The sequence below is a fragment of the Callospermophilus lateralis genome, chromosome 20 (genome assembly GCF_048772815.1).
Source record: "Callospermophilus lateralis isolate mCalLat2 chromosome 20, mCalLat2.hap1, whole genome shotgun sequence".
Taxonomy (NCBI): domain Eukaryota; kingdom Metazoa; phylum Chordata; class Mammalia; order Rodentia; family Sciuridae; genus Callospermophilus; species Callospermophilus lateralis.
The window spans coordinates 6,148,701-6,176,393 of record NC_135324.1 but is presented as its reverse complement, the minus strand read 5'-3'; the positions used below and the strand labels follow the sequence as shown (position 1 = coordinate 6,176,393).

The 27,693-nt window shown below is 53.8% G+C and overlaps 1 protein-coding gene across 6 annotated transcripts in view; it reads right to left on the bottom strand.

Moving 5' to 3' along the window:
* Positions 1-27,693, bottom strand: part of Atp2b2 (ATPase plasma membrane Ca2+ transporting 2) — a 133,377-nt gene that overhangs the window by 59,728 nt on the left and 45,956 nt on the right. For all 6 annotated transcript variants that reach the window (XR_013089505.1, XM_076841205.1, XM_076841201.1 and 3 more), the window contains exons 3-5: positions 21,448-21,645; positions 12,174-12,431; positions 11,077-11,202 (exon numbers count right to left, since the gene is read on the bottom strand). Coding sequence is in view for 5 of the 6 variants with exons in the window: in XM_076841205.1 (XP_076697320.1) it covers positions 11,077-11,202; positions 12,174-12,431; positions 21,448-21,645 (582 nt within the window). In the remaining variant the exon portion in view is untranslated. The remainder of the gene's footprint in view (positions 1-11,076; positions 11,203-12,173; positions 12,432-21,447; positions 21,646-27,693) is intronic.

The window sequence follows — 27,693 nt, the reverse complement described above, 5'->3', positions numbered from 1 at the left end:
GCCAAGTTATCATTACATCCTCCAAACTTCCTCCCCAGAGGAGTAGAAGGAATGGTCAGCTCCCAGCTCTTTTGCTACAAAAAATTGTAGGGTACCACCTATGGTTAAGGTTCACACTGTATGTGTGTGTGATGGGTTTCTTAAGATGATTTCACCTCAGGACAGTGCCAGGATGGGCCTGGGGCTGAAGACTGCTGTCCTTCAGTTCTCAGGCCCTCCCAATCATCTCCAGGCTCACCACCTATTACCCTGTTCTGGAAGGTCATTTTCTTCCTCTGTCTCCTTCTCCCTCTTCCTTTTCCACCCTAACAGCCCAATCTGTGGAATACTCTCTCTTTTCCTTATCGATAGTATGTGGAGCCAAACCACATCCTGCTTAATTCTGCAAGTAGTAAAGAGGAGCCAACTGAGGACTCTCAAAATGGGATCCATCTTCCCTCCTTATTTGTGGTTCAGAGGTTTGTGAGTTTGGATGAGAAAAATATTATGCCTTTGTCTTCACAAACCTCTGACTGCCATTTACCATTTCTTCCCACCATGAATATAGGAATGCTATTGGTGCACCATCACACACATTACAAAATTCTCAGATATTTTTTTTGTATCATTTTACAGCTTTGCAGTTTTTGTGGCTAGTTTTCTCTATTTTTCAACTATTGTGGTTATTAAGCATCCTGGTGGATCTTGTTGTTCAGTGTGTTAATCACGAAGCACATACATTTTTATACCACTTATTTTTATACTTCTTTATTTCAACATAATTGGTTTTCCTTGTAATCTAGTATTTTTTTTCCTCTTATTTTCTCTTTTTGGTACCAGGGGTTGAACTCAGGGGCACTTGGCCACTGAGCCACATCCCCATCCCTATTTTGAATTTCATTTAGAATGAAAAATTCCCCCCATCCCTATTTTGAATTTCATTTAGAGACAGAGTCTTACTGAGTTGCTTAGCATTTGCTTTTGCTGAGGCTGTCTTTTTTTTTTTTTAAAGAGAGAGTGAGAGAGGAGAGAGAGAGAGAATTTTTAATATTTATTTTCTAGTTCTCGGCGAACACAACATCTTTGTTGGTATGTGGTGCTGAGGATCGAACCCGGGCCGCCCGCATGCCAGGCGAGCGCGCTACCGCTTGAGCCACATCCCCAGCCCTGAGGCTGCCTTTGAACTTGTGATCCTCCTGTCTCAGCCTCCCTAGCCACTGAGATTACAGGCATGTGCTACCTCACCCTGAAAAGCTTTATTCTAAGAAGAGGTGGCACTTGACGATGCCACATTTCCCCAGGGGTTCATGGTGCAAGAAAGATTAAGGATCCCCTTCCTAGAGTTTCAGATTTCTCAAACTAGAATTCTTTCAAGGATCTGGAGGGGCAGTTGTAAGGGATGAAGTGGCTTTTTTTTTTTTTTTTTTTTTTTTTTACTGGTGCATTATGATTACACATAATAGTGGGATTCATTTTTGAATTCTTTATAGATGTACATAACATAATTTGATAAATCAATTTAATTCCCCATCATGACCTTTCCTCCTCCCTCCCCACTTCTGATTCCCCCCCTCTACTTTCTTGGTGTCTCTCCTATTTTTTTTTCCCCAAATGCTGGGGATAGAACTCAGTGCCTCGCACATGCCAGGCAAATGCTCTACCAGTGGGCTATGTCTCCAGTCCCCTCTCCTCTATTTTTATAAGGTCTCTTTTTATACTTTGTTCTCTCTAGCTTCTCCACATGAGAAAACATGTGACCCTTGACATACTGAATCTGACTTATTTTGCTTAACATATAATCTCCAGTTCCATATTTTTTTTCTGTAAATGACATATTCATTCTTCTTTATGGCTGAATAAAATTCATGATGTATATATATTTCTTTACCTGTTCATCTGTTGGTGGTACCTGGAATGGTTGCATAACTTGGCTACTGTGAATTGTGCTGCCATAAACATGGGTTTGCATGTATTGTCATAGCAAACTGATGCTCCGTATACACAATGGAGTTTTATTCAGCCTTCAGGAGGAAGGAAATTCTGATACACTTTGAGGACATTGTGCTACATGAAATCAGCCAGTCACAAACGGACTATAAATACCACTCATGTAAGGTCCGAGACAGAAAGTAGGATGGGGGTTACCAGGGGTTGGGGGAGAGGAACAGCGAGTTTTAGTTTGGGAAGATGAAAAGTTCCGGAGAGAGACAGTGGTGGTGGCTGCACGAGTGTGAATGTGTTTAATGCCACTGAGTTGGATGGCTGGGCCCAGCCTGGGAAGCTGACAGAATCTGCATAAGTGAATTTTTGCTCTCCAGACACCGATTTTTTTCCCCAATTTTAATTTTTATCATTCTGGGTAGAAAACTTTCTACAGTGTATCTTGCCCTTCCTTTTTAAATGCAGAAGTAAGGACTCTGTCCCTGCCTGGTGCCATGTCTCAGGCCATCCTTACACTGTGCACACAGTAAGTACCATATAGGGCTTCCCAGATGTTGCCCAGGGGAGGCCTTGGGACCTCTATATTGATGCCCCACCCTCCACGACTTGCTTCTGGAACTCAATTCTGCTTTTTAAGTATTTTTTTCTGATTTCCTCTCAACACTGGGCGCCCCTTCTCCATGTTTTCTGGGTGCAACCTGTCTCTAACACCCTTTCTGTTGACTTCTAATTTGCTTGGGGTTTGAAACCCAGGTCAGCAAATTCATTAGAATCTACCTAAAACAGGAGCCCATGTGCTCTGAGCCAAGACCCAAAGCATTTTCCTTATACGAGAAATCCACTCCCTCTTTTCAAGGATTTGTGTAATATCTTGTGTGTGTGTGTGTGTGCATCTGTGCACTTGCATACCTGTGCTTGTGTGAATGTCTGCTACACTAGCACCTTGGCACGAAGATCTTAGGGTCTTAAAGTGCTCTGCTGAGAGGCAGACAGACACCACCTAGTGCACTCCCTGAAGGCAGGAGAACGTCATCCTGTCCTGGCACAGATGTGGTAGCCACATCATGAAGGTGTACACATTGGGCACGAGGCCCGGTGAGCTGTCAAGAACTCAGATTCTCAGAGAGAGAATTCCCAGGACAGGAATCTCATGCACGGAATGGGGGGTGGGGGGATAACCCCGAATGAATCCAGACGCTGACTCTGGGCTGAGCAGGTTGGTCTGCTGACTTCCCATCTCAGGTTGATGCAGGAGTCACCCAGTCCCCATGTCAGGATCTTGGTCATTGAAACAACGTCTGACAAAACACTTTCTGCGACGGCTTGTGTGGGGCTGTTGCTTACCACCACTCGGCCAACGAGGAAACTGATATCATGTGGGGGAGAGGGGATCACTGGAGACTTCAAAAGAAGGAAAGGGTCACACACGGTTGCACTTACAGAGTGGAGACGGCAGTGACAGCAACCCAGCTAGACAACACCTACTGCGTGGCAGGCACGGTGCTACCCACCGCGAGCAATTATATCACGTGATGCTCACGCTGGCCCTCAATTGATGCAGGAGGAAACTGCGGTTGGGGGCTGGGTAGCTGGCTTGTCCAGGGTCCCTGGCAAGGGGCAGAGCCAGGATCTGAAGTCTCTGCCTGTTGTCTTGGTCACATGTCTCTCTACCCAGGAGACAAGGCCTCAGTAGCTGGGTCTCCAGCACGTGAGTAAAGAAAGTTGGCTGAGAAATGAAGGCGCCGGTCCTCTGGCTTGGGTGGTGACAGGGAGGCTGCCCTTCACCTCTCAGCACAGATGATGGAAAAAGATGCAGGGGGCCAGTTTCCACCATGATAATCAGACCTCAAATCACCTTCTAATCTAATCGCTCCCATCACAGCAGAGAACTGGCCGCTCTGCGTCTGTATCTGGAGGCAGGAGCGGGGAGGAGGAAGCCAGAGGCCGGCTTGGGGTGAAGTCAAGCACAGCGGGGTCCTCTGGGGCCTGGCACTAGATGGGAGTAGGGGGGCTGGAGGCATCCACCTTCCCCTCTTGGCCCTCATCTCCTCCTTAAGGCTCAGGATGAATGTCCCTTCCCTAGGTGGCCCTCCCTGACTCCCATGAGAGGTTTTCACCTCCCTCTTCCGAACCAGCTCTGTGACCTTCCTTGGGGTTACTCCCTGGCCTGGCTCCCCAGGGAGCCCCTGGCAGGTAGGGCCTGTCCACATCTCCCCCAGGGGTCTCCTCAGCAGATCCTGGGGGGCAGCTGCAACTGTAGCCCCTTCCTTGGGGACCTTCTTTTGTGGTATCTCCCATGGTGGGCATGTGCTGCATTTAGGATGGAGAATATACGGCCCCCCTCCCAATCCACTGTGTGGCCTTACAAAGGCCACCTTAGTCCTGCTTTGCCCCCTGGCAGAGGAGGAATGGCATAAACCAGCCTGTGCTCCCCAGGCTCTTCCCGATCAGCTCTGGAAGTCCCTTGCAGGGGGCGATGCTTGACACCAAGGCTCTAATGGTGGGACAAGAGGCCTGGAGCTTAAGGTCAGCTGACTCCATCTCTCAGAGGCAGGGTCTCTGCGGAAGGGCAGAGGTGAGAGCCCTTTGAATATGGGGCCCTTGCAGCAGGACCTCACTGCGCATGGTCCCTTGGACACTGCTCTGCAGCCCCTACCTCTCCTCACTACCCAGGGAGCCTCTCGGAGCACACAGCATGGGGTGCGGGGCGTGCACAGAAGGCCCTGGGCTGGAGAGCTAGTCTGGTGTCTGATTCGGATTTGCTGAGGGGCCTAAGCCAGCCCCTCGCCTCTCTGGGCCTCTGTTTTGTCCTCTGCGAAATGGGAGGGTTCTGGTCGAGGTCACTGCCTCTCAGCCACGGTGGAAGGGCATTCTGGGAAATTCCAGGCAAAGGAAGGAGGGGCCGGTGTGACAGCAGTGGGTCATGTGGCAGACACTCAGGGCTCACGGAGGCAGGGGTGACAACGTTGCAAGCTTGGTGTTCCCAGCATTTAGGCGGGAGGGAGGGAGGAAGAGAAGGCATATTAACTGAGCACTTGCTACGTGCCACAGACGGTCCAGTGGCTTTTCCTACTTCATGAGGTCATGTGAGGGCAGAGCTGGGATGGTCAGCCCAAGGGGGAGGTGGAGGCGGAGCAGCGGGGAGCTGGGTCAGCCAGCCGTGGAGGGGGTGGCTCCCATCCGCCAGCGAGAGAAAGAGGAGCCCAAGGCCAGTCAGGCCTGGAACCAGGGCTCCTTGACCTCTTGGTTTGGCCCCTGAGTCTGTCTTTGCCCAGGGAGAAGGGAGAAGCAGCCACATCTCCTAAAGGGCCTCCTTGGGTGAAGAGAGATCATGAGAAGGGAGAGGCCAGCTCGAAGGCTTAGGATTCCCCTCCTGGCACAAGCACCAAGCTGTGTCAAGAGGATCCCCCGCCCAGTCACTCTTGTCCCACCCCCTTGTTATTAATGCAGCTGGCAAAGCGTCCCCCTCACAACAGCCCTATGAGGCAGGTTTTGGTGCAAACGCAAGCCCAACTCCCTCTGCCCACCTGTGGCCTCTCTGGCTCAGAGAGGCTGAGTGAAGGCCCAGAGTCACACAGCAGCAAACAGCGGAGCTGGGACTTGGACCCGTGCTCTATCCACTACACCCCGCTGCCGCTCGTGGAGAAGAGGCAGGGTAGTGTAATGGAGAGAGTGCGGGCCGAGTGGCAGACAGGGCCTTCTGCTGTCACGGTGTCGTCTTAGGCTCCCTGAGGTGGTGGCCCTGGTGGCAGGTCCGGCTCTCTGCTTGGCCTGGCCTTCCACTTGGCGGGGTGGGCAGCAGGCATGGGAGGTGGGCAGAGTCCCCAGAGGGCTTACTGATGTCTTGTGCAACCTTGTGCTGTCACCACTCTGCCTGGGGGGTGACGGAGGCTGGTGGGGGTCCTTCCTGTGGGATGCTCCCCCACCCTGGCCCCCGGCTGCAGCCCCCTCCTCTGATACCCAGCTGCTGTCTACTGTCTCCAGTAGAAGCTGGTGCAGGGGCTTCTGATGGGCCATGCTGCCGGGTGACAGTCTGTGCGGACCCTGGAGGTGAGCTGGGTTTGGGCAGATCCCAGGGCTAGGGGGACCAAGGGGCGGGGTTCATCTCCGGCTCTGCCTCTGCCCCCTGTGTGGTCTGACACGCCTTCCCTGGGTGTCAGTTTCTTCGGCTTCAATTTGGGACAAGACCAGGGTTCTCTAGGGGACATTTGAATCCCCTGAAATGCTGCAAAATCCCAAGTCTGGACATCTCTTTCTTGTAAGAGGGATCATTGCTTTGGGGGACTCTCACGGGGGTCATGGTCGACAAGCATTCATAAAAACAGAAATAACCAAAAACAAAGACAAAACACTGTTCTTTCATGAAAGGCAAAGCAAAGATGAGGGGCTGTTTCATGTTGAGGGGGGCTGGAGAGACAAGAGAGATTTCAAGAGTCCTGCAGGCCTGCTGGGCATACATCTATAATCCCAGCGACTCAGGAGGCTGAGGCAGGAGGATTGCAAGTTTGAGGCCAGCCTCAGGGACTTAGCAGGGCCCTGAGCAATTTAGTGAGACCCTATCTTGAAAATGAAAAATATAAATGGCTGGGGATTTGGCTCAGTGGTAAAGTGCCCCTGGGTTAAATCCCTGGTACCAAAAAAAAAAAAAAAAAAAAAAAAAAGTCCTGCAGGCCCTGCATCCCATACCCTGTGCTGGCCTGGGACAGGGACAATCAGTGGAATGTGATCGTGGATGGTTCATTAGGGAATAATTTCTTATCAATGTCAAGTTTCTGGATTGTGACGGCTGTGGCATGGTCACTTATGGGGATATCGTAGTTCTTAGCGATCCCCCTGCAGGGCTGAGGGAGAAGGGCCACACGCCTGCAGGAGGGGAGAGACTGAACCGGAGCCCATCACTATGACCACACCCGGGTTCTCCTTGTACCATTTTTGCCACGTTTCTGGTAATTTAAAATGATCTTAAAATACAAAGCTGAGAAAATAAATAGGCCCAGGTCAGAGTTTGCTCTCCAGGGACCATCTGTTGTTTGACCACATGAAAAAATTAGAAATTCCGTCCATTCTTAAGCACTGGGGGACAGTGCAGAACATCTGGATTCCTGGTTCTTGCCAAGTGAGCTCTCTGGCCACCCAGGGTGGTGCCCGGGGCAGCTGTGTTCTTGCTGGGCTTTCCCACAGATGTGGGGCCGGAGATTCCTGAACCTTCCTCCCTCTGGCCAGTCTGCAGATATGTGGGACACGGGCTTGCATAGGACTGTCCGTCACGGGGGACAGTGCGTGACTGCCTGAGCCTTCCCACTGCACGCAGCACCCCAGGTCTGTGGCATTTGGAAAGGACAGTCACCTCCATGCACGCCTGTGGTCCCCACAGTGGCCCTGCAGGGTAGGTGACGGGGGCCATTGCACAGGCACAGACATGGAGGCTCAGGGGGGTGAGGGCCCTGCTCGGGGTCACAGGCCAAGTGTGGCTGGGACAACTGACTAGAACCGGAGTGTTCTTTGCCTTCTGTAAAGCAAACCAATGTGTCGGACGTCCCTAGGGGGTGTCTGAAGCACCATGAGGACCCTGTGCATGCCCCCAGACTTTGTCCCTCTGTTTCTCAAGGGCTCAGCATGGCCTCTTTGCAGAGGTAAGGGGCTGATGGTTTCTGGTCATTCTCAAAAATTAGCCTCCATATTTGTTCTGCAGAGGGCCCAGGGCCTGGGGAAGACGGCAACCAGGAAGACCCGCCCCCTGGAAGATGCTGGAGTCGGGAGGACCTGCAGGGTGGAGTGGAGTGGGCAGCCCAGAGGGACAGGAAAGGGCAGATATTGAGATAAAGAAGACAGGGCGAAGGATACTTCTGAAGACTCCATACGTCCACACACCCTCTCCCACTGGGGTTAACAAAACCCATTTTAGACATGAGGAAATAGAGGCCCAGAGAGGGTAAGAAGATTGTCTGGAGTCTCCAGCCAAGGAGGGCAGATATGGGGTAGAAACCCAGGACTGTTTCACCCCCAAGTCTAGGCTCCCCTTTAGGGACAGGGAAAGGAAACAGCAAGCATCTTAAATAGCTCTGTGCCAGCATGAGGCTAGGGACTCCACCTCCATCTTATCACTAGTGCCATCCCTATCAGCCTCAAAGGTAAAACGAGGCTCAGAGAAGTGAAGCAACATGCCTGAGGCCACACAGCCAGTTCATCTCTCAGTGACAGGGAACTCACTGCCCTGCGGACAGCCTCTGTTGTCCCTGAACAATTCAGAATGTTCTAGAATTATTCTCTTTCCATTTACACTCCTTCCTACTAGGCCAGTTATACCCCTTCTCTTCCCCGGGAGCCTGGGCGGTCATCTGCCTTGGTCCCTCCTGGACACTGGGTTTCCGCTCACCAGGCTGCAGGCTCATGTGCGCCCTGGGGTGATTCTGGGGATCCCGACTCCGTCCTCCCTGCGCTCATGGACTCTGAGCTCGCTGGGCACACTTCCCACATTACACCAGGACAGACTTGCAGGCCAGGTGGCCAGACACCTGCCAGGTCCCCAGCCTTCCGGGGGCAGTGTAAACCGTGGAGCCCCCCGGGCTGGTCAGCACCCCTCCTGACCTCCCCAGGAGGACATCCCGACACCCTGGCGGGTACCTCCCGACAGACAGGGGCCAGAGCCTCCTCCTCCTACGTGGTCTTCCAGCTAACGGGACAGGTCAAGACCGAAGCCTGGGTTCAACATGGGCTCAGGGGCTCCAAGTGGCTTCCTGGGTCACCCCTCTGTCGTCTCAGTGCTCACAAGCCACCTACTCCTGAGCCGACAGCAGCCTGAGATTCACAGGACTCACCCAGATCCCTACGGAGACCTGGAGGGCCCTGTATTTGTCCCCAGTCCCCGGTCCTTTCCCACCCAGCGGGGAGGAGCCTCCAGGGCCTAAGGCCACTAGGTCTCAGCTCTCTTGTGGGATCCCTTGGCCTCTGGGGCCTTCTGGCTCCCCAGAGACATCCACAGCCCCTTACCAGATACGAGGCTTCTCCTGGAGAGGTAGAAGGGTTGCAGAGATGGAGAGATGCCCCCGCAAGCCACTCGGCTCCCCCACAACTCCCCACAGCTCCTCTTTTGTCTCCTGCCCTGGTTTTCTCCTCTGCCTTCAACACTCTTGAGGATTTGGCCTCTCTGCTGCCTTTGGGCCCTCCGGTCTCTGCTCAGAGGCACCGTGGCCTGTGATTCACCTGGGCTGGCTGCCTGGCTTCCTGTCCATCTCTGCGCATCTGCCTTTTCCAGGGTCTCTCTGCACCTGTGCCGACCTCTTTGGCTGGATTGTGATGCTGTCAAGCCAGCGATTCTGGACATTTTCTCTCCAGGGGCCCCTGCCAGCATCCTCCCTTCCCACTCCTTCTCCAAACTCTCTGGAACCTTCATTGCCCATCCACTCAGGCCCATGCCTCTCACGGAACAGACGACTCACCCAGATGCTTCCCCCAAGGGAAGCAAGCCAACCCCCTCATCCCAGAGGTCAGAGCCAGGGCTGAGGGGCTGTGACCGTCTCTTGAGCTCTCATGTGACCCTGTGTTCCCAAGAGGGTACTTAGGACCTTCCATGGTTGCTCATTCAGACCCCAGGGCCTTTGCACTGCTGTTCCTCTGTCAGTGGATGACATTTTCAGGGTTTCACTTTTACAAAGCCCCTCAGAGAGGCCTTCCCTGAGCCGCTGAGGGCCTGACCCCCTTCCTCAGGGTCTCTTTCTCACTACCATGGGTCTGTCTTCATCTAATAAATCATTATCTATAATAAAGTCACCTATTTGTTTCTTTATTGGCTATCTTTGTCATTAGACTCTCAGCTCCAGGATGGAAGGGACTTTATTTGTCCCTTGTACATGGCAGGTGCTTATTAGAGGTTGGATGGGTAAATTCTGCATAAATCAATGCCTCGGCCTCAGTCTCACTCCTTTCTACCACCCCACCTACCCTGCAGACCTGTGCATCTTCTCGGACTTTGCACATGGCCATCTCTGCTGGGAGGGCCCTTTCTCCACAATGGGGCTCGGTGAGCTCCTACTCAACCTTCAAAACCCAGCTCAACACCTCTGGATGCTTGGCTCCTCTCCTAGCTTTCACTTCTACTGTGGAATAGCTAGTTGTAGGTCTGTTTCCCCAAGTCTATCCGGGCGGGGGCTCCCCAGGGCAGAGGCTGGGTCTGAATCATTGTTTGGGGGCATCTTTGTGCTCAGCTTGAGCCTGGTCCAGAGCTGGGGCTTGGGGATGTTTTCTGGGCATGCTGGACCACAAGGCCGTTTGGTTTCTCTGCAGGGAGCGTGTGTTATCTGGCCAGCGCCTCATCTGTGCAGGGTCTCCCCACCCCTCTTCTTGCCCCCCAGCAGCCACGGTAACCTTTAAAAAATGCAACTGTGATCAGCCACTTCCTAAAACTATCCCACCATCCCCATCACAGTCAGAATAATTCCCAAGTTTCTGATGCTGAGGCCTGACCTCTGGCCTCTGTTTTGCTCACCATCCTCCTGTGTGGTCCTGCCTCTGGGCCTTGATCTTGCTGTTCCCTCTGCCTGGCAGCCCTGTCTCTCGGGGGGGTGACAGGCTGGCTCTTCCTCACCCGGCTCAGCTCACATGTGGCCTCCACAAGAGGCTGTCCCTGACCTCTCCACACCCCATCTTCATACACTTGTCACTCCGGGCATGTACAAATGGCCTCCCTCTCTCAGTTCATCACAGGTTCCGCAGGACTGGTCTTGCCTGCCTCAGCCACTGCGGTAGCCCCAGCACCCACCGTGGGGGGGCCAGGAGCACACTAAGTGTCCGCAAAGATTGTCACCAGATGGATTCTTTCTCATGCCTGATGAGAAAGCGTTGGTGTTTGGCTTTTGAGTAATCCAAGTCACTGGAAGGTACGTTCCACGGGAGGAGGGGTCACTTTGAAGTGACTGTGACAAGGATGACTTTCTGCACTGTGCCAGCCCCAGGGTTCAGAGCGTCGCCAGGTGCCCAGGAGGCTCACTGTTGGGTTTCCTGGGGTGAAGGGACGGCCTTCTCACTGAGGCCTGAGCTTCAGAGAGCCCAGAGCCCAGGACCAAGGTCCCTGAGCTCCTTTGGCCTCATGAAGGGGACACGCGGGCATCGCCCTCCATGTGGGGGTGGGAACCAGCCCACTGTGGGGCCGCAGCTCACCTGACAGCAGCATGGGGTCTTTGTCCACGGACTTGCGCACCTGGTCAGACTCCCCTGTCAGGGAGCTTTCGTCGATCTTGAGGTCATTGCCCTGGATGAAGAGGCCGTCTGCAGGGAGGAGGTCACCTGGTGGAGGAAGGGCAGGGGAGTTGGCCGGCCGTCTCAGGTGGTCAGAGAGACTGGGACAGTCCATGGTGCGGGAAGGTTCTCTGCTGAGGACCGGATGCCTAGAGCTCCCGGGGTGCCTGAACCAAGATGGCGCCCACCACAGGCCAAGGCCTAGCTCAGGACTGGGGCCAAGTGAATGGTGCAAGGTCTGGGGAGCAGAGGTTGGGCCCAGTGATACTGCAAACACAAATGGGCAGGTACTTCACAAAGTGCTTCTCTTGGCCTGGCCTGGAGTGGGAGCCCAGATGGTTTTCTCCATGATTCACTCTTTTCCAGTCTCAGCCATGCTTGGGGGAGATTCTTTTGGATGAGACCAGTCTGACTTGGGTAGGCTGAGGGGATCCCCAACCAAGGCACCTCATCCGGGGAATCAAGCCCTCTCGGCTGAGGGAGGAGGGGCGCTCCTCTCCCTGCCCCATGGTCTGCCTCTAGTTACCCAGAACAAAGTTAGTCAGACTCTCTTTGGTGGCTCCTGCCCACTTTCCCGCTGGTAGTATTATAGGACCAGAATATTTGCTCATCTACTCCTGCTTCCTCTATCACCTCCGCTAGCCAGCGACCTTCTACCACAGCCAAACCAGGGATGGGAAATAGATCTCATCTCACAAACCCATTGGGAGTAGAAATGGTGCTTGGAATGTGGTGCTGCGAAGGCTTCAGAGCTGTCCCCAGTCTCTGGGCTATGATCACTTGGTAATATCTGCTACGGGTGGGAGTTTGGACAGAAGGGATGCAGGTGCTAAGCACTTGCCGTTTCTGATCTAAATGGACTCTGGGGTCCCATCTCTTCTAGGATTTCAAGGACCCTGGTGCACAGCCTGGCTTGGGATGTGTTCAGGGACCCCTTCCCTGGGTCCGCCTCTCTCTGCCTCTGCCTGGCCTGCCCCACCTCTGTCCAGACACTGGCTTGGCTTTCGAACGTGGCTCACCGTATTTGATCTGGGCGATGTCCCCGACCACGATCTCAGCCACAGGGATCTGGACCACCTGGCCAGCCCGGACCACCGTGAACTTCTGCTCCTGCTCAATGCGACTCTGCAGGCCCCGGAACTGTTTCTCTTTGCTCCAGTCATTGAAGGCTGTGACCAGGACCACGCAGATGACGGACAGGAGGATGGCGGCCCCCTCGATCCAACCTGCTTCTGCCTCTCCTTCATCCTCGGCCCCGCCCTGGGCCGTGGCACATCCTGCGAGGGAGAGAGCAGAAGGGGTCAGCAAGGTAGAAAGGGCCTCCTGGCCTGGGCTTGAAGTCCAGCTCAAGTAACAAATATTAATAACCAGGTGACAATAATCCATTTGTTCAGCGGGTGCCAAGCTGGGGGCCAAGAGCCTCCTGTGGCTCAAATCATAAAAGACTCTGCCCATTTCACGGATGTGGGAGCCGAGGGTTCTCGCCCAAGCCAGGAAGGGCATGTAGGGAGCTCAGGTGTGACCTCAGGCAGTGTGGCTCAGGGCCCATTATCTCAGCCACTTCAGTTTCCTGCCTCCCCTCTCCAAACCTCAGCTTTCTCCTCTGTAAAATGGGAAGCATATTCTTTATCTCAGCGGCCTATTGTGAAGGTTGAAATTTAATGAAGGTTGAAATCTAGCACGGCCTGGCACAGATGGGTCCCTCTCCTCCACTTACATCCGAAATGGGGCCTAATTTGTGAGAAAAGTGAAAAAGTGAGGTTGGGAGAGAAGGAAGGCAACCAGTATTTGCCAAAAAAGGGTAGTTTTGTTCATATCCCCTCTTTTTGTTCATTCAGCAATGGTGAGACAGACCCCCAGGCAGCGGGGACAGTAGGGTGGTGGTGGGGTGAGGGGATAAGAACCACAGTCCGGGGCCTGCCCTCCAGTGCTCTGAGTGACCCTGGGTGACCCTGGGTGAGTCTGTCCTCCCTTGGCTTCAGGGGCCTCATCTGCAAAATAGGGACCACTGAGACCACTTCTCCTGGCCCGGGCTCAGCTCGCGGGGCTTCTCACTCAGCCCCCGTTGGATGAGAGCTGAGGACAGGCCCCACTGCACAGTGAGGACTTCAACTCAGGCTGCAGGCTGCCTGTTTGACCCGCAGTGACCCTGAATCCCCCCCTAGCACCCCTGGACCTCCAAGCTGGGCCTTCTGACTGCTCGAGGGCTGCTAGGGCCCATGTGATGAACAGAGAAAGAAAACACAGGGTGCATCAAACCCAGGGCCTCAGACTTGGGGGCTCAATCCCTGCTGTGCTGAGGTGGAGTCTTCCTGTCCTCTGCTGGCCTGTACCCCAAAAAGGATCCCGAGAGCGAGAGGTGTTCCCCCTTGTGCAGATGAAGAACATGAGGCCCAGAGAGGTGAGGTACCACGGTCAGCTGGGATCAGGCCTTTTTATCCACTGGGAGTTGGAGAGCAGCCGTCTCCATGGAAGGGCCCCCTGAGCAGCGTCTGACCATCCACCCCTGAGGAGCTCAGAGGGGCTCCCTTCCATGGGACCTAGACAGGCGGTGGGGAGATCTGCAAGGCCTACGGGGTGCCAAACATTTACTTTTACCCTCAAGCTGACTGAGAGAAGAACCGGTGGTTCAGAGAAGGAACAACTCACCTGGGTTCGTGCAGCAGATCTGGGATTTGCAACCAGGACCTGGAATCTGACATCAGACCAGGCCTGCCCACTGCCTCTGTCTGCCACATATGGGCCTTCCAAGGGAAGGTTACAAAGACTCGTGGCTGACGAGTCTAGAAGCCCAGTTTGGTCCCAAGGAACAGATAACAGTAGTTTCAAGAGACCCTAACAGAAGTTTCTGGAACACCAGGGGTTAGAAGCAATATGATAAGAAGGCCCACATGGGAGCGTTTGTGGCACTCTGCTCATGGGAGAGTCGGGGTTAGGCTGGCAGCCCCGAGCTCATGAAGGTAAAGCATCACTGTGGCCGAGCAACATGTGCCACTGGAAAATTCCAGGTCTCAGGCTGCACCAGCTGCTTCCTGCAGGCCAGTCAATTATGTCACCATGTGGGGTTCTCAAAGCTACTTCTTCTCCCCCTTGGGAGTTTCAGGCATTTCCAATAACTTTAAACTGCTCAACCAGACCAGGCCTTGGGGGTAAGGTCATCACCGTTGTGCTAATGAGAACTGATGCTGGGCCAGCCCCGAGTTTGAATCCTAGCTGCACCACTGAAGTGCAGCATAGAATCCTATATTCTTGGGGCTGGGATTATGGTTCAGCGGTGGAGCATCTAGCACATGCAAGGCCTTGGGTTCGATCCTCAGCACCACATAAAAATAAACAAACAAAATAGAGGTAGTATGTAAAAAAAGAATCCTATATTCTTCTCATATGCAAAATGAGGGTGATGATGGGTGTTCCCTCAAAAGGTGATGGAGAGGACTAGGGCAGGCCTTCACATGACACCCCTCTGCAGGGAGCATACAGTGGGTGCTCACATGAAGCTGCTGCTGCCTGTTTTCCAGCAGATGGGCATGCATGGCTGTGCACAGGTACCACTGAGTCTGTGTGGGTGGAGCCTCGAGTCATCTGGTACAGAGGGGGGTCCAGCTGGATTTGGGTTTGATGGAGGCAGGAAAGGAAGTGGCCCTGGATCACCTTGAATGACATTCATAGAGACCTAAAAAACTAAGAAACAGCCAGATGTGGTGGTGCATGCCTGTAACCCCAGAGACTTGGGAGGCTAAGACAGGAGGATCGCAAGTTCAAAGCCAGCCTCAGCAACTTGGCTTGAGACTCTGCTTCAAAATAAAAAAATAAAAAGGGCTGGGGGCAGGGGCACTGGGGTTGTGGCTCAGAGGTAGAGCACTCGCCTAGCACATGCAAGGCCCTGGGTTCGATCCCCAGCACCACATATAAATAAATAAAATAAAGTTACTGTGTCCAACTACAACTACAAAAAACAAATATTCTTAAAAAAAGGGTTGGGATGTGGCTCAGTGGTTAAGTACCCCTGGGTTCCATCCCTAGTACCAACAAACAAATAAAACACGAGAAACACAGATGCTCCTTGCTAGATGAAGCTTAGTACCCTTGGCCCTCTATATCGGTGAGTTCCAACCAACCAGAAGGAAAAATAATAAAGAAAAATAATTTGGCCTGTACTAGCATGCATAGTTTTTTTTTTTCATTATTATTCCCTAAACAATACAGTATAACGACTATTCACCTAGCACTTACATTTTATTAGGCACCATAAGTCATTGAGAGACAATTTAAAGTACATGGGATAATGTGTGTAGGTTTTGGGCCAGTACCAGGGCACTGTATAGAAGAGACTTCGCATCCTCGGGTTTGGTGGCCACACGGGTCCTGGAACCAATCTCCCATGGATCCTGAGGGGCGACTATATTGGCATTCATTATTTTGGAGCTGAAGGGTGGACGGGGGAGTCGACATTATAGAAGGAAGCCTGCTGCTTTGTTTCACAGGACTTGTGGCGCCTGCCGCCTTTGCGTGCTCTGTGATGGGGAGGCCGTCTCCCCTGTCCTGTGCTTCCTCCATGGGCCCCCGTGAGAGCAGTTACTGGAGGATTCGGACGCTCCCTGACGAGGCGGTAGAGAGCTTGTGGGCTCTGGAATGGGAAAGACCTGGCTTCAGTCCCAAGCTGTTCCCTGTGACTTGGCCTCTCTGAGCCCTGGTTTGGAAAGCTGTAAAGTGGGATGGCCCCAGGGGCTTGGGAACCCAGGGCCGACCATATGCTGGACTGATAAATGTTGGTCCTCCCGTTTCCATGATCCCCTCTTCTTGAACTGGCTCACAGAAGCCCAGGCCATGGTGGTGGGGTCTGCACCCTGTTCCCTCGCTCTCAGCCCTGTCTGCCGCCCTTGCTGATTCTATACTGAGGCGCCTCTGGGCCTTGAAAGGCACTCGCTCTGCCAGCAAAGATGGATTAGCTTCATCTCCTTTTGAGAACTGTCTGATGGTCCCATGGTGCCTCGGGACAGCCAGAAAGTAGATCCCTGAGGTGGGCCTTCAGCCACTCAGGAGCTGCAGGACCCTGGAAGCGACCCCTGTGCTCTGGTGCAAATCGGGTGAGAAGAGAGAGGAGAGGCGAGGCAGGTGGGCAGGTCCTGTGGAGTCTCCCCTGGGTCCCTTGGACTGGGCTGGGGACAGGATTTGGAGACTGTGCCTTCAGGTACAAAGTGATGTGGGTGAGGGAATCACAGGCTGTGGAGTGTCCACAGTGTGCACAGCCCTTCTGATTTGCTTTCTTGCTGGTGGCTGTGATTGCTTTACACAGCGGAAGCCATAGAGCCAGCCCTCAATCCCAGGTCTTCAAATCCTAAATTGGGGATCCTTCCAGACAGCTCATTCCCATCCAGCTGACCTAGTTCATCTTCCATGGTTTTGGGAAGAAAGGATAAGAGCCCTGAGTGCCCTGGAGTTGAACATTGTCAAACTAGGCAATGTCCACAGAGTAACGATGTCACTACTGGACAAGGGCACAGGTCAGTGAACAAATCTCGACTGACCCCTGACTATGGGCCAGATGCCACGCTCCACTCCCTGCACACACTAATCGCATTCTGCACGGTCACTGTGCTGGGCAGGGGTCACCTGCCCCATTCTACAGACATGGAAAGTGAGGCGGCACAGGGAGAGTCACTTGCTGGGGACTCACTGTGCCTGGACATTGCTCCACGTTTTCCATCTGCTGAGAACAGGCCTCTTTCCTCGGGTGGGCGTGTAGTTGGTGGGGAACAGCCAGACCCCAGGGCTGCCCGGGTGTCGCATCCCTCTGCCTGCCCAAAACCTTTTCTTGGAAATGATCCCAGAAGTGTGTACCTTTCCTTTCTGGCCCTTTGAGACCGTCCCCACCCAGGGAAGCCCGAGGCCTGGCTTGGGGCCACTGTCCCCAATTCTGGGAACCATTCCAGGCAAGTATCCCCTCCTCTCTCACCTACCCAGAGGTGGCGGCTGGGGATACCACGTCCCTGGTTACCATCAGAGCTGAGGGCTGTGTGCTTCAGCGCTCAGCATGGAAGATGGTGGCGGGTGACGGCGCCAGGTGCACACTGGGGACTTGGGAGAAGCTGATGGGTGCCGTCCAGCTTTCCCGGGGGCATGGTATAAAGAAACTGCCCGCTGCCTCCTCCCGCCCTTCCTCCCTCCCTCCCTCCCTCTCCCTGCAGGGCTCCATTCAGGTCTGCAGGAGAAGCAGAGGCTCCTCTCTGGCTCCAGTGGGCGTCCCCAGGAGCCATACCACAGTGCGGCAGGCACCAGTGCCAGGCATGGGGATGTGGAAATTGTGGTCTAACCTGCTCCCAGTGCCCCTCTCTGCTGTGCCCCAGAGGACCCCTGAGTTGGGTGCTGCACAGGATGCGCCTCCATCTACCCACGGGGGGCGGCAAGTCCGGGTCCCGAGTGCTGGCTCTGCTCGGGCTCTCCAGGTCATGCTCCAGGGTCCTGCATTCCCTCTAGTCCTCACAAGGGTTCCTCAGGGTAGCTTCTACCCCATTTTACAGCTGTAAACACTGAGGCCGGGCGTCGGCATGCTGGCCTGTGATCTTGCATTGGACATGCAGGACTGGGCCCTGAGCCCAGGCTCCCACCCGACTCTGGTGCCTCCTGGCAGTTGGCAGCTGCTGTTGAGAGAAACCAAGGCCAGAGCCTGGGCTCTCAGGAGAAGGACCACCCTGTGGGGCTGAGGCACCTGCAGCTGCTTTGGACCCAGAGTGTGGCCTGCGTCAGGGCCCAGAGGCAGAAAGGGAAGAGGTGTGAAATCTCGCCCTGCTGCCTCCACCTCAGGGCCTCAGGCAGGTCCGCCCCTCCAGGGGCCTCAGGTCTGCCCCCCTGAGATGCATGCGATGGCGGCCAGCCCTGGAGCTGAGGGGCAGCTGCCCTGGAGCACACTAGATGCCCCATCCATGCTCCCCTCCTCCTGCCAACACCTGCTCTCTGAGCTCTAGGCCTGCACACCATTGGGTCACACAAGGCCATCTGTCTGGGTGGCAGTGACTCAGTCCTGTCCCTCTTTGAGGAAACGCAGCCAAGGGACAAGAGCGAGGAGCCAGAACGCCTCCGTCTGAGTCATGGTACTGCTGCTTCCTCGCTGTGTGGTTTAGCCAGTCTTAGCATCCCAGGGCCTTGGTTTGCTGGGTAATAATAGGACCTACCCACAGGGCTGCTGTGAGGACTGAGGGTGAGAAATGGACTTCCACCACCACAGCTCCCAAGTAGTGGCAGCTATAAAAATGCCACAAGTCTGATTATCACTATGTGTTTGTGTTGTATCCTTAGGTTTTGTTTGAGGCTTATTCAAGTAGCTATATTTAATCTTCTTTATGTTTGCTTTGACATTTCTGCAGAGAAGGCTGCCCATCATGCATCTCTGATAACGTCCTATGGGAAAGTGCATCCCAGAATTCATTGTCAGGAAAAATGTCATCTTCCTCCTTGTGGACAAATTGAGCTATGCAAATCATCTGAATTCCCTTGCTTCCCTTGCTGCTGGGAAGCTCATGTCAAACAGTAGATCTCAATCATGGTAGCAACTGTAGCTGGCTTATTTGCTTCCATTCTTTTCCTGTTGGCTTTCTGTGAGATGTGTCCCTCTTATGTCTTTATATCCATTATGGAAAAAGTTCATGTGGGGAAACAATTCATTTGTTATTATTTTGTGTAGGATTGAGGTAGTTATTATTTTATTATTATTTATTATTTTATTATTTTGTGTAGGATTGAGGTAGTTGGTCTAATACATCTGGTTATCTGGTTTCTTGAGCAACTTAGGTTTGGGAAGGAGCAGAGTGGCACATGTTCAAGGGACCTCAGAGACTACATCTTTCATTGGAGAAAATGAGGCCCATTATGATCATTTCTTACATACTACTAGCATTTTTTTTTTTTTTGCTTGCCGGAAGCAGTGACTGTAGGATGATCCATGTACACAACACATTTGTCAGAAGATGCATCATCATAATTATAACAAAAGAAAGTGTTTGCAAGGTCTTACTGATTGAAAAAAAAAAGCACATTATAAAGTGATCAAACAACAAAGCAATGTATCTTACATAATCCCACGTATCCACGGAGTGTGTCTAGCTACCTGCCTGCCTCTAGGTCACAGAGGGTTCTCTCTGGGTGGCAGGGTTACAGGTGGTTTCATTTTTCTGCTTTGTGCTTACCTACATTTTAGACTTTTCCTATAGTGAGCTTGGACGGCTTTTGCAATATGGTAATTGTGTGTGTTTTTTTCCTATTTAAGGAAATGTATTTCAGGGAAGGTTTGAAGCCTTGGCCACCATGCAGGGGAGCGGGCATGGAGTCAGCCGGTCCTTTGGGACAGGGCCACGGAAAGGGAGAGGGGCAGAGGGACCAAGTGGCATTTCACACAGGGCACAAAGGAAGTGATCAGAGACGAAGATCTGAGAAGGAGGACCAGGGCAGCCACATCCCTGGAAGTGGCAGGTCCAGCACCCACCACGAGACCCGTTCTTACCTCTGCACAGTAACCCTTTGAGAGAGGATCCCTTGTCCTGTTTTGCAGATGAGGAAACAGAGGATCAGAGAGGGTATGTGGCTTGCATAAGCTGGGAAGCAATGGAGTGATTTAACCCATTAAAGAGGCTTAAGAGACTGTTTTTTTTTTTTTTTTTTGGTTGGTGGGGGGGCAGTACTGGGAATTGAACCCAGGGGTGCTCTACCACTGAGCTATATCCGTAGCCCTTTTTGAATTTTATTTTGAGACAGGGTCTCACTAAGTTGCTGAGGCTGTCTTCTAACTTGTGATCCTCCTGTCTCAGCCTCCTGAGCAGCTGGGATTGCTGAGATTACAGGTATGCAGCACCACACCTGGCCAGAGGTTATGCTTTTAATCACTTCATTTTATTTCCACACCCAAAAGGTGTGTTGGAGACAGGGTGAAAGAGAGAGAGAGAGACAGAGAGAGACAGAGAGGTATCAAGACAAGGGTGGAAAGGGGAGAGAGACTGACAGAGAGAAAAAATGAGAGAGAGAAAGATTTCAAAACTTCCTATCCCACTCTTTCTGGACAGAGGTGGAAAAGGCCCCACAGGAGGTACTTTAGGTCAGCCCCTGTCCCCGCCAAGTGAAGGCCTCCGCAGGCAGGTGGAAGAGTAATGAGAATCATCGAGAATCATACAAGGACAGGGCCGCCCAGCCTTGGCCTGAGCAGCACAGTGTGCCAACCCCTGCTGCAGGAGGTGAGGTGCAAGGAGTCACCTCCTAGGTGAGCCAGTGACTTGGGGGGTTCTGGGAAGAAACCCAGCTGGAGAGCCCCTCAGATGTTGGTGTGCCCCAAGGGCAGGGATCCCCGAGGGATCCATGAACAGGGCTGAAGCATCATCAAGTCAGCGTGTCAGGAGTGCACAGGGCAGGCGGTTCAGGCTTTGTCCCCAGCGGTGAGTGCGGGGAGCCCGTGCAGAGCAGCCTGGATGGATGTCGGGCTCACCGTCACCCCATCTGCAGCCCTCAACTTCATGAACAGCATGTGACTGTCTCAGGAGGGACCTGGCCCTGGTGTCTTAACAAACTCTACAGCAAACCCGAGGACTCCTTTTAGCTGGGTGCTGTGGTCTGGAAGGTCTCCCAGGCCCTTGCTTTGGGAACTTAATCCTCACATTCGTGTGTCAATGGGACCTGGAGGTGAGGCTTTTGGGAGGTGATGAAGGTCATGAGGGTGGGGCTTCCATGATGGCATTAGTGGCTTAAGAGAAGAGACCCGAGCTGGCAGCTTGTTCTGCCTCACTATTGGGTCCCCTCCGGCCACATTAGGATGTAGCAGGAAGGTCCTCACCAGACAGAATTGGACATCTAGCCTCCAGAAACGTGAGAAGTCAATTTCTTTTCTTTAGAAATGACCTCGCCTGTGACATTCTGTTCTAGCTACGTAAAACAGATACTGGGTAACCTCGAGCAAGTTAACCCACTTCTCTGTGCCTTGGTTTCCTTGTCTTTCTGATGGGCACAGTGATGGCCCCTTGCTCACGGGGTATCTGGAAGACAACTCAGCTCAGGGCTCGGCACACTGTAAGTGCCTAATAAGTGCTCATGGTGATTGCGATTACTGTTGGTCTGATCCTTGCATTTCACACAAAGGAAGACTGGGTTCTGAGGGCTTTAAACTGCTGCTCATTCGGTGTGTGTGAGGCCTCGGTTTCCTCATCTGGGAGCAGTGGTGGTCGTGGGCCCTGGGTGCCCTGCGGTGTGGGCACTGTGGCCAGGAGTGCATGCTCCATGCAGGGAGGGATCAGGGGGTCTGAGGCCCCGACCTACCTTCATTGCTCTCGCCAGGCGGGTGGTAGAAGGACAGTCCCAGGGAGATGATGGCCGCAATTTCCAGGATGATGAGCGTCACATCCTGCAGGGCTTCCCACACGAGCTGCAGGAAGGTTTTTGGCTTCTTTGGAGGTATAAAGTTTTGCCCAAAAATCTGCTTCCTCTTTTCCAGGTCTGGGGCGGTGCCTGGTAAACCTGTGGACAGAGTGCAGAGAGGTGGGCAGGGGTACCCTGGAGGGACGCATCTGTGTCCCCAGGAACTGTGGGGCGGAGTGGGGGTGGAGCCGGCAGGAAAGTTCTCGGCACCCGACCCAGGGGCCCAGCACTTCTGTGTGCTTCGGGCTCTTGGTGGCTCCTGTCAAATGCCAGAGACACCGGGCAGTGGGCTGAATGGTCCTGCGAACACCAGGGCTCTGTCTTGCCTGCCCTAAATGTGCTCAGAGCACCGACATCAGCCCCCAGCTGGGCAGAGCATCTCCCACGGGCCTCTGTTTCCAGGAAGGACCGGGTACCTCCTGTGGTTATGGAAGGCTGTACTAGAGTGGGAACAGGAGGCTGTGTGGGGTGCCTCTGCACCATCGCCAAGGTGAACAAGGGTCAAGAAGAGCCATGAGAACTGCATAAGATGATCCATGCAGTCCAGGACAGGGCCAAGAGCAAGACAGGAGGTGACTTCCCGGGGCCACATATGGAAGGTGCTGGAAGCCACGTCTGGTGGGTGGGAGATACTCAGCTGGGCTGGACCAGGGCAGCCAGGGGCAGCCAGATGTCGGCCTCGTCATGCAAGGGCTGGATGGATGGCGCAGCCAGGTTCACTGCCAACTCACTAGTTCTTCATTTCCAGATAGTTCCTCCAGCCTCAAGAGCCCCACCCCACCTCCTTCTTGCTCAGCAATCGTGGGAAGCATCTCATTATCTTCTGGTAACTTCTGATCTATGTCTGTGGCCCTAGCGGTCACCACTGAGCCTCACCCCACCAGGGCAGGCAAATCCCTGGCGGGGAAGGGCTTCCCGTGCCCTCAGTCTGCTGGCCCCCCACAGAGGTCAGCCCTTCGCATGTTGCTGTGTCGTTTTGTCTCTCTGTGACAGCTGTGCTGTCTCACTGCTCCTGCCTTTGTTCCTGTGGGCCAGGGACATCCTGTCCTGCCATCTACACCGGGTGCCGTGTCCTCAGCCTCTCTGAGCAGCCTCCCCTCCACCCCAGGTGGACAGTGGCCACTGCCCTTACCTCTCCCCGGCCCTGATCACAGCAGGGCTTATGGGTTTGCTGGGCCAGTTGGTTTTGGGGGCAAAGACTGGTCTGATGCCTATTTCTCAGAGCCTGGCACTGGAGGTAATGGTGGAGAACGTAGCGCAAATGGCTCTTTCAGCTGGGCATGCTCAGCCACATCTCCCCTGTGGCTTGATGACAGCTGGATGGGGACAGGGAGGGGCACAGACCCCTCACTGGACCTCAGGCCTGCATCCCACTACTGAGAAGGGAGAACTGGAGGAAGCCCAGGGGGGCTGGAGTGCTCAGTTGTATTCAGGGGAACTTAGTGGACAAATATATGACATGGCGCTAGGACTCTAAGTCTGTCGTTCATTGGCTCATTCATCCATCCATTCACTCAGTCTGTGTCTCTTTCTGGCACCAGGGGTGCTTAACCACTGAGCCACACTGCCAGCCCTTTTTATTTTTTTCTTTTGAGACAGGGTCTGCCTAAGTTGCTTAGGGCCTCGTTAAATGGCTGAGTCTGGCCTTGAACTTGCAATCCTCCTGCCTCAGCCTCCTGAGCTGCTGGAGTTACAGGAATGTGCCGCTACCCCGAGCTCGGTCCCTGTGTCTGGAGCCCCTGCTGTGGCCAGCTTGGTGCTGGGCACTGGGGAGAGGTGTGCATGGGACACCCCTGTGGCTCACGGACACAGGAGCTCAGGGAACTGGGAGTCTGGCAGCCTGGGGTTCAGGGGTACAAGGCAACCGGCATGTTCCGTGTCTGGAATTCCAGGTGCAGAGCCTCCTCTGGGTGACTCCTCTGAGCTACAGTGAGTCCTCCATTGGGGGCCCGAGAGCCAGGGGGCTGAGACCCCAGGGGAGGCCTGCACGTTCCCAGAAGGCCCTGCACCAGCCTCGCCTGCAGCATGGACGCTCTGGACAGCTCTCGTCCTGCTGTGCCGAGAGAACGAGGGAAGCCACAGCCCAGGTGCGCCCATTTTATGGATGGGGGCCTGAGGCTTCCCAGACACCAAGCTGCTGCCTGGGGCTACTCTTGGGCTGTGCAAAAGGCCAGCCTTGCCTGCTCAAAGCATGTGGAGACGTCTCCACGGTCCCCTGCTGCGGTGCCCATCAGGGGTGACACCTGTATTTGAAGCAGAGATTCCAGAAGCTGCAGGAATCTCCCTCCACGTGTCCGATTGCGCCCACGGCCAGCGCCTGAACTTCCTTGGGCTTTGTACTTTCCACTAAAAGCTCTGATTCCTTTAGATACCCAGAGGGGAGAAGCCATCATAGTTCTGGTCACCATGGTGTAAGAGCTCCAGGTCCCTCTCTGGGTGTGTTTTGATGGGGGAGGGAAGCTTGGGAGGGTGGTGGACCTCTGATGGAGGGGCCACGGTGGCCAACACTAGCCTGGTGTGGCAGTGTGCTGTGCCTCAGGCCACTGACTTCCCTTCTCTGAGCCTCAGTTTCCTCATCTTGCTAACGGGGGAGTTCACTATGTTGGGAGAGTCCCAAGGTTCGCAGGCCCTGAAGCGGTCCTGCTGGGCTCTGTTTTTACCTTTAGGGGCTCTTGGTGAGGTCTGGTGCAAATAAAGGGTTTAGATCAGAAAAAGATGGGTTGGTGGGGGGCTGCTCAACTTCTCTCCCCACCCCCCTGACGGGCAGAGTCTCTGAATCTTGTGAGGCTCTCGGTTCAGATGCGCTGGAGTCTGGAGTGTGAATGGTTGGTTGGTCATGCTCTCGGTTCCGAAAGTCAGGCCACAGCTCTGGGAGGTCTGTCCTGCTGGGGACCCACACACTAGGTCCTGCGATCCGGGGTCCTGGGACAGCAGACAGGGAGGGGACTCCAAATTCGAATAGCCGTAGGTGCTGGGCAGGTTTGGGGAGTGAGAGGTGGCAGACAGTGGGGAGTGGTGGGGACTGGGGCAAAGGGAACACTGACCCTTCTGAAGGGGCAGATGTTTCTAAGGGCTCCTGTGGGGGAATATGTACCCAGTGAAATCAGATCTTCCAACCTAGGAGAAGGAGGACAGGTGGAACTTGACAGAACATCTCCCCAGTGAAAATATTTCAGAGCCAAATACCACAAATCTATGGGTGGGATTCTGCCCGAGGTTGCCAGTCTGAGACCCCCCAAGGCTGTGGGTCGGAAGAGGGGGAAGGCTGGGAGGGAGGGGCCAGGGCAGAGAAACTTCTCTCTCCCTTCCTCCTCTTTTCTGGGCAGCATCCCCCTAACACCAGGCCCTGTCCTGTTCCCCACAGGCTTCTGGGGGCCTCCTGGGTCATTCCCATGGTTGTAACTAACAGGAAGTCTTCACAAATTCCCCAGAATATACAACCTCAAGTGGTTAGGCTCACAGGGTCTCCGAGGTGGCTCATGGTAGGTTCCTGGCATCTCACTCCTGGGCCACGTTGGAGCTGGGGATGCCAAGCCCCAAGAACTCAGGTGGGTTTGGATATCCTGTGTTCAAATCCCAGGTTGGAGTTACTTTGAGTAAGTGATTTTGCCCCTCGGTCCTCAGTTTCCTCATCTGTAAAACACAGGCAACAGCAGGGCCCACTTCCCAGGGTTCGGGTGCAGCTGCCGTCTCCACATTCCACGTAAGGGCCGCAGAGCTGGGTCTGGCCCCAGGGGAGCGTATTGTATTTACTACTGACTCGTTTGGGGCTGTACGTGTGGTGAGCCCAGCCCTCCCGAGGAAAGATGGCTCGCACAGACAGGGTTTCCATGGGAGAGGGGAACTCAAGGTGAGGCGAGGACAGCAGAAGGGCCTTGGGACTGCAGAGAAGCCAGCCACTTCCTCTCTGTGGGCCTCAGTTTCCCCACATGGGACCTGAAGGGATGGTCTAGAAGCAGGGTGAGGGTGGGTGACTCTGGAACCTTGCAAGCAAAGACAGTGGCTTTGAGAACCTACAGGTGGGACGCTGACCTGGTCCAGCCCACCCTCCGTGTCCTTCCCAGGACTCTCAGTCTCCCCACCTTCCTGCTAAATACTGACATGCCTATTTTGGGGAGCAGACACAACAGAGACTGGGGTGAGGGATGAGTGGTGTTAGAGATTCAATTTAGATGGTGGAGCATCTCACCACTTAGCATATTCAAAATTAATATAGTGTGTCCAATGTTGTTGGACACACCAGCAAGGGTCTAAAAATTCAGGAAAAAAAAATGCACAGGACAGAGGCTGCATGGGGTGTGGGTATTCAAGTAAGAAATTTCTTTTTATTTATTTTTATTTGGTGGTACTGGGGGTTGAACCCAGCGGCTCTTCACTTACTGAGATTCATTCCCAGACCTTTCTATTTTTTTTTTTTTTTCAAATTTTGAGATAGGGCCTCAGTAAGTTGCTGAGGCTGGCCTTGAACTTGTGATCCTCCTGCCCTGGCCTCCCAAGTTGCTGGGATTCTAGGCGTGCACTACTGTGGTCTGACTGAATTTTCTCTCTATACAATTACAGAGCACAGGGCGGGGAGTTGAGTTTGAGTCTTGATTCTACCACTGACTGGTGAGTGAAGCCACCCAAGGCCCCCCCCAGAAAGGGTGAGCCATCTACTTAAGGTCACATGGCAAGGAAAGATAAACACCCTTGGAGACTCAGTTTTCTCATCAATAAAATGGGAGGAAGTAACCCTTACGCTGTGGTGGGCCGCTGTCAGAGGAATGGATGTGAATACTCTGGGTAAACGGTGGGAACACCGTTTGTGCCTTCATGGAAAAAATAAATTTCAGCTGTTGTCCAGATGCTTTTACTGGGGCCAGAATTTGGGTGTCCTGTTATTTATGCGAGAGAAGAAGGGCCGCAGCTCCCAGAGTGGGGGTTTCGGTTGTACAGAATTATTTGCTGTGATGGCTGCCTACAGCTCTCCCAGGCTGTCAGAGGGGTTTTTTGGTTGGCCCAGTGTTTTTTATAAAAACGGGGAATTTTCACCAACATGAGAATTTCAAGCACTTCTAAATAGAAGTCCTCACGTTTGGCTCAGGGAGTCACGTGTCCCTACCTAAGGGAGCTGGAACCGGTGACTGACACCTCTCTGATAGGAACACCAGCCCCACCTCTGCTCCAGTAAGGAGCGCTGGGGGGCAGAGGAGGGGACAGTGCATGTCAGCTCCAGTTCTCTTGGGTGCAGAGGGAACTGACTGCACCTTGTCTGTGAGGCAGATTGGTGGCACCGGAGACACGATGTGTGTCAACCGTGCCTGGCACATGCTGGCCTTCATGATTTCTGGATGCAGTTCTTACTAGTTGCCACCACTGCAACTAACTACCACGTTACCACCTCTGCACTGTGGGCCTGGACTGTGTGTTTCTGGTATTGCCATCTGAATTGCCACCTATTAGCTCACCACCCTATCTGAGATTGCCACCCCTGACATATCACACCTCTCTGTAGGTCCTGAGACCTTGTTTGAATCTATCTTTCCTCGCTGTGTGACCTTAAGGAGATGGCTCACCCTTTCTGGGGGGGGGGCTTGGGTTGCTTCACTTGAAGAGCAAACAGAACCAAGGCTCTGTGCACTGTAACGTTCTGCTGTCGTGGTCACCCCACTGTGCAGATGTGGACCCTGAGGCTCTGTCGGAGCCTCGTGGTCCACCTGCCCTGCTCCAGCCTGATCCAGTCAGGGGTCATCTCCACCTGCTCCCAACACACACCGACAGGGACCCCACCTGATCAAGCTGACCGGAAACCTTGGTTCACACCAGCCTAGTCCCTGCTACTCTGGGGTGCTTGGGAAATTTCAGGTGAAACCAAAGATGAGTGTTTTCCCTGTGGCTTCCTGGCCCTGCTACCTGCATTTATGAAGCAGAGACAGGGTTCAGCTGAAGGGCACCCAGAAGGCAGGTGTGTGACTTAGTGTGTGCAAGGGGTTGTAGGCGCACAAGTGCAAGCTCAGGAGCGTGGCCAGGTGGAGGTGTGTGGCCCAGGGCTGTCCACGTGTCCTGTCCCCTGTCAGAGGCCAGGCAGAGCGAGCAGATTTCAAATGCACCACAGCTGGGACTTGGGATTTCTTGGTGGTTTAAGATACAATGGTGAGATGCATCAGG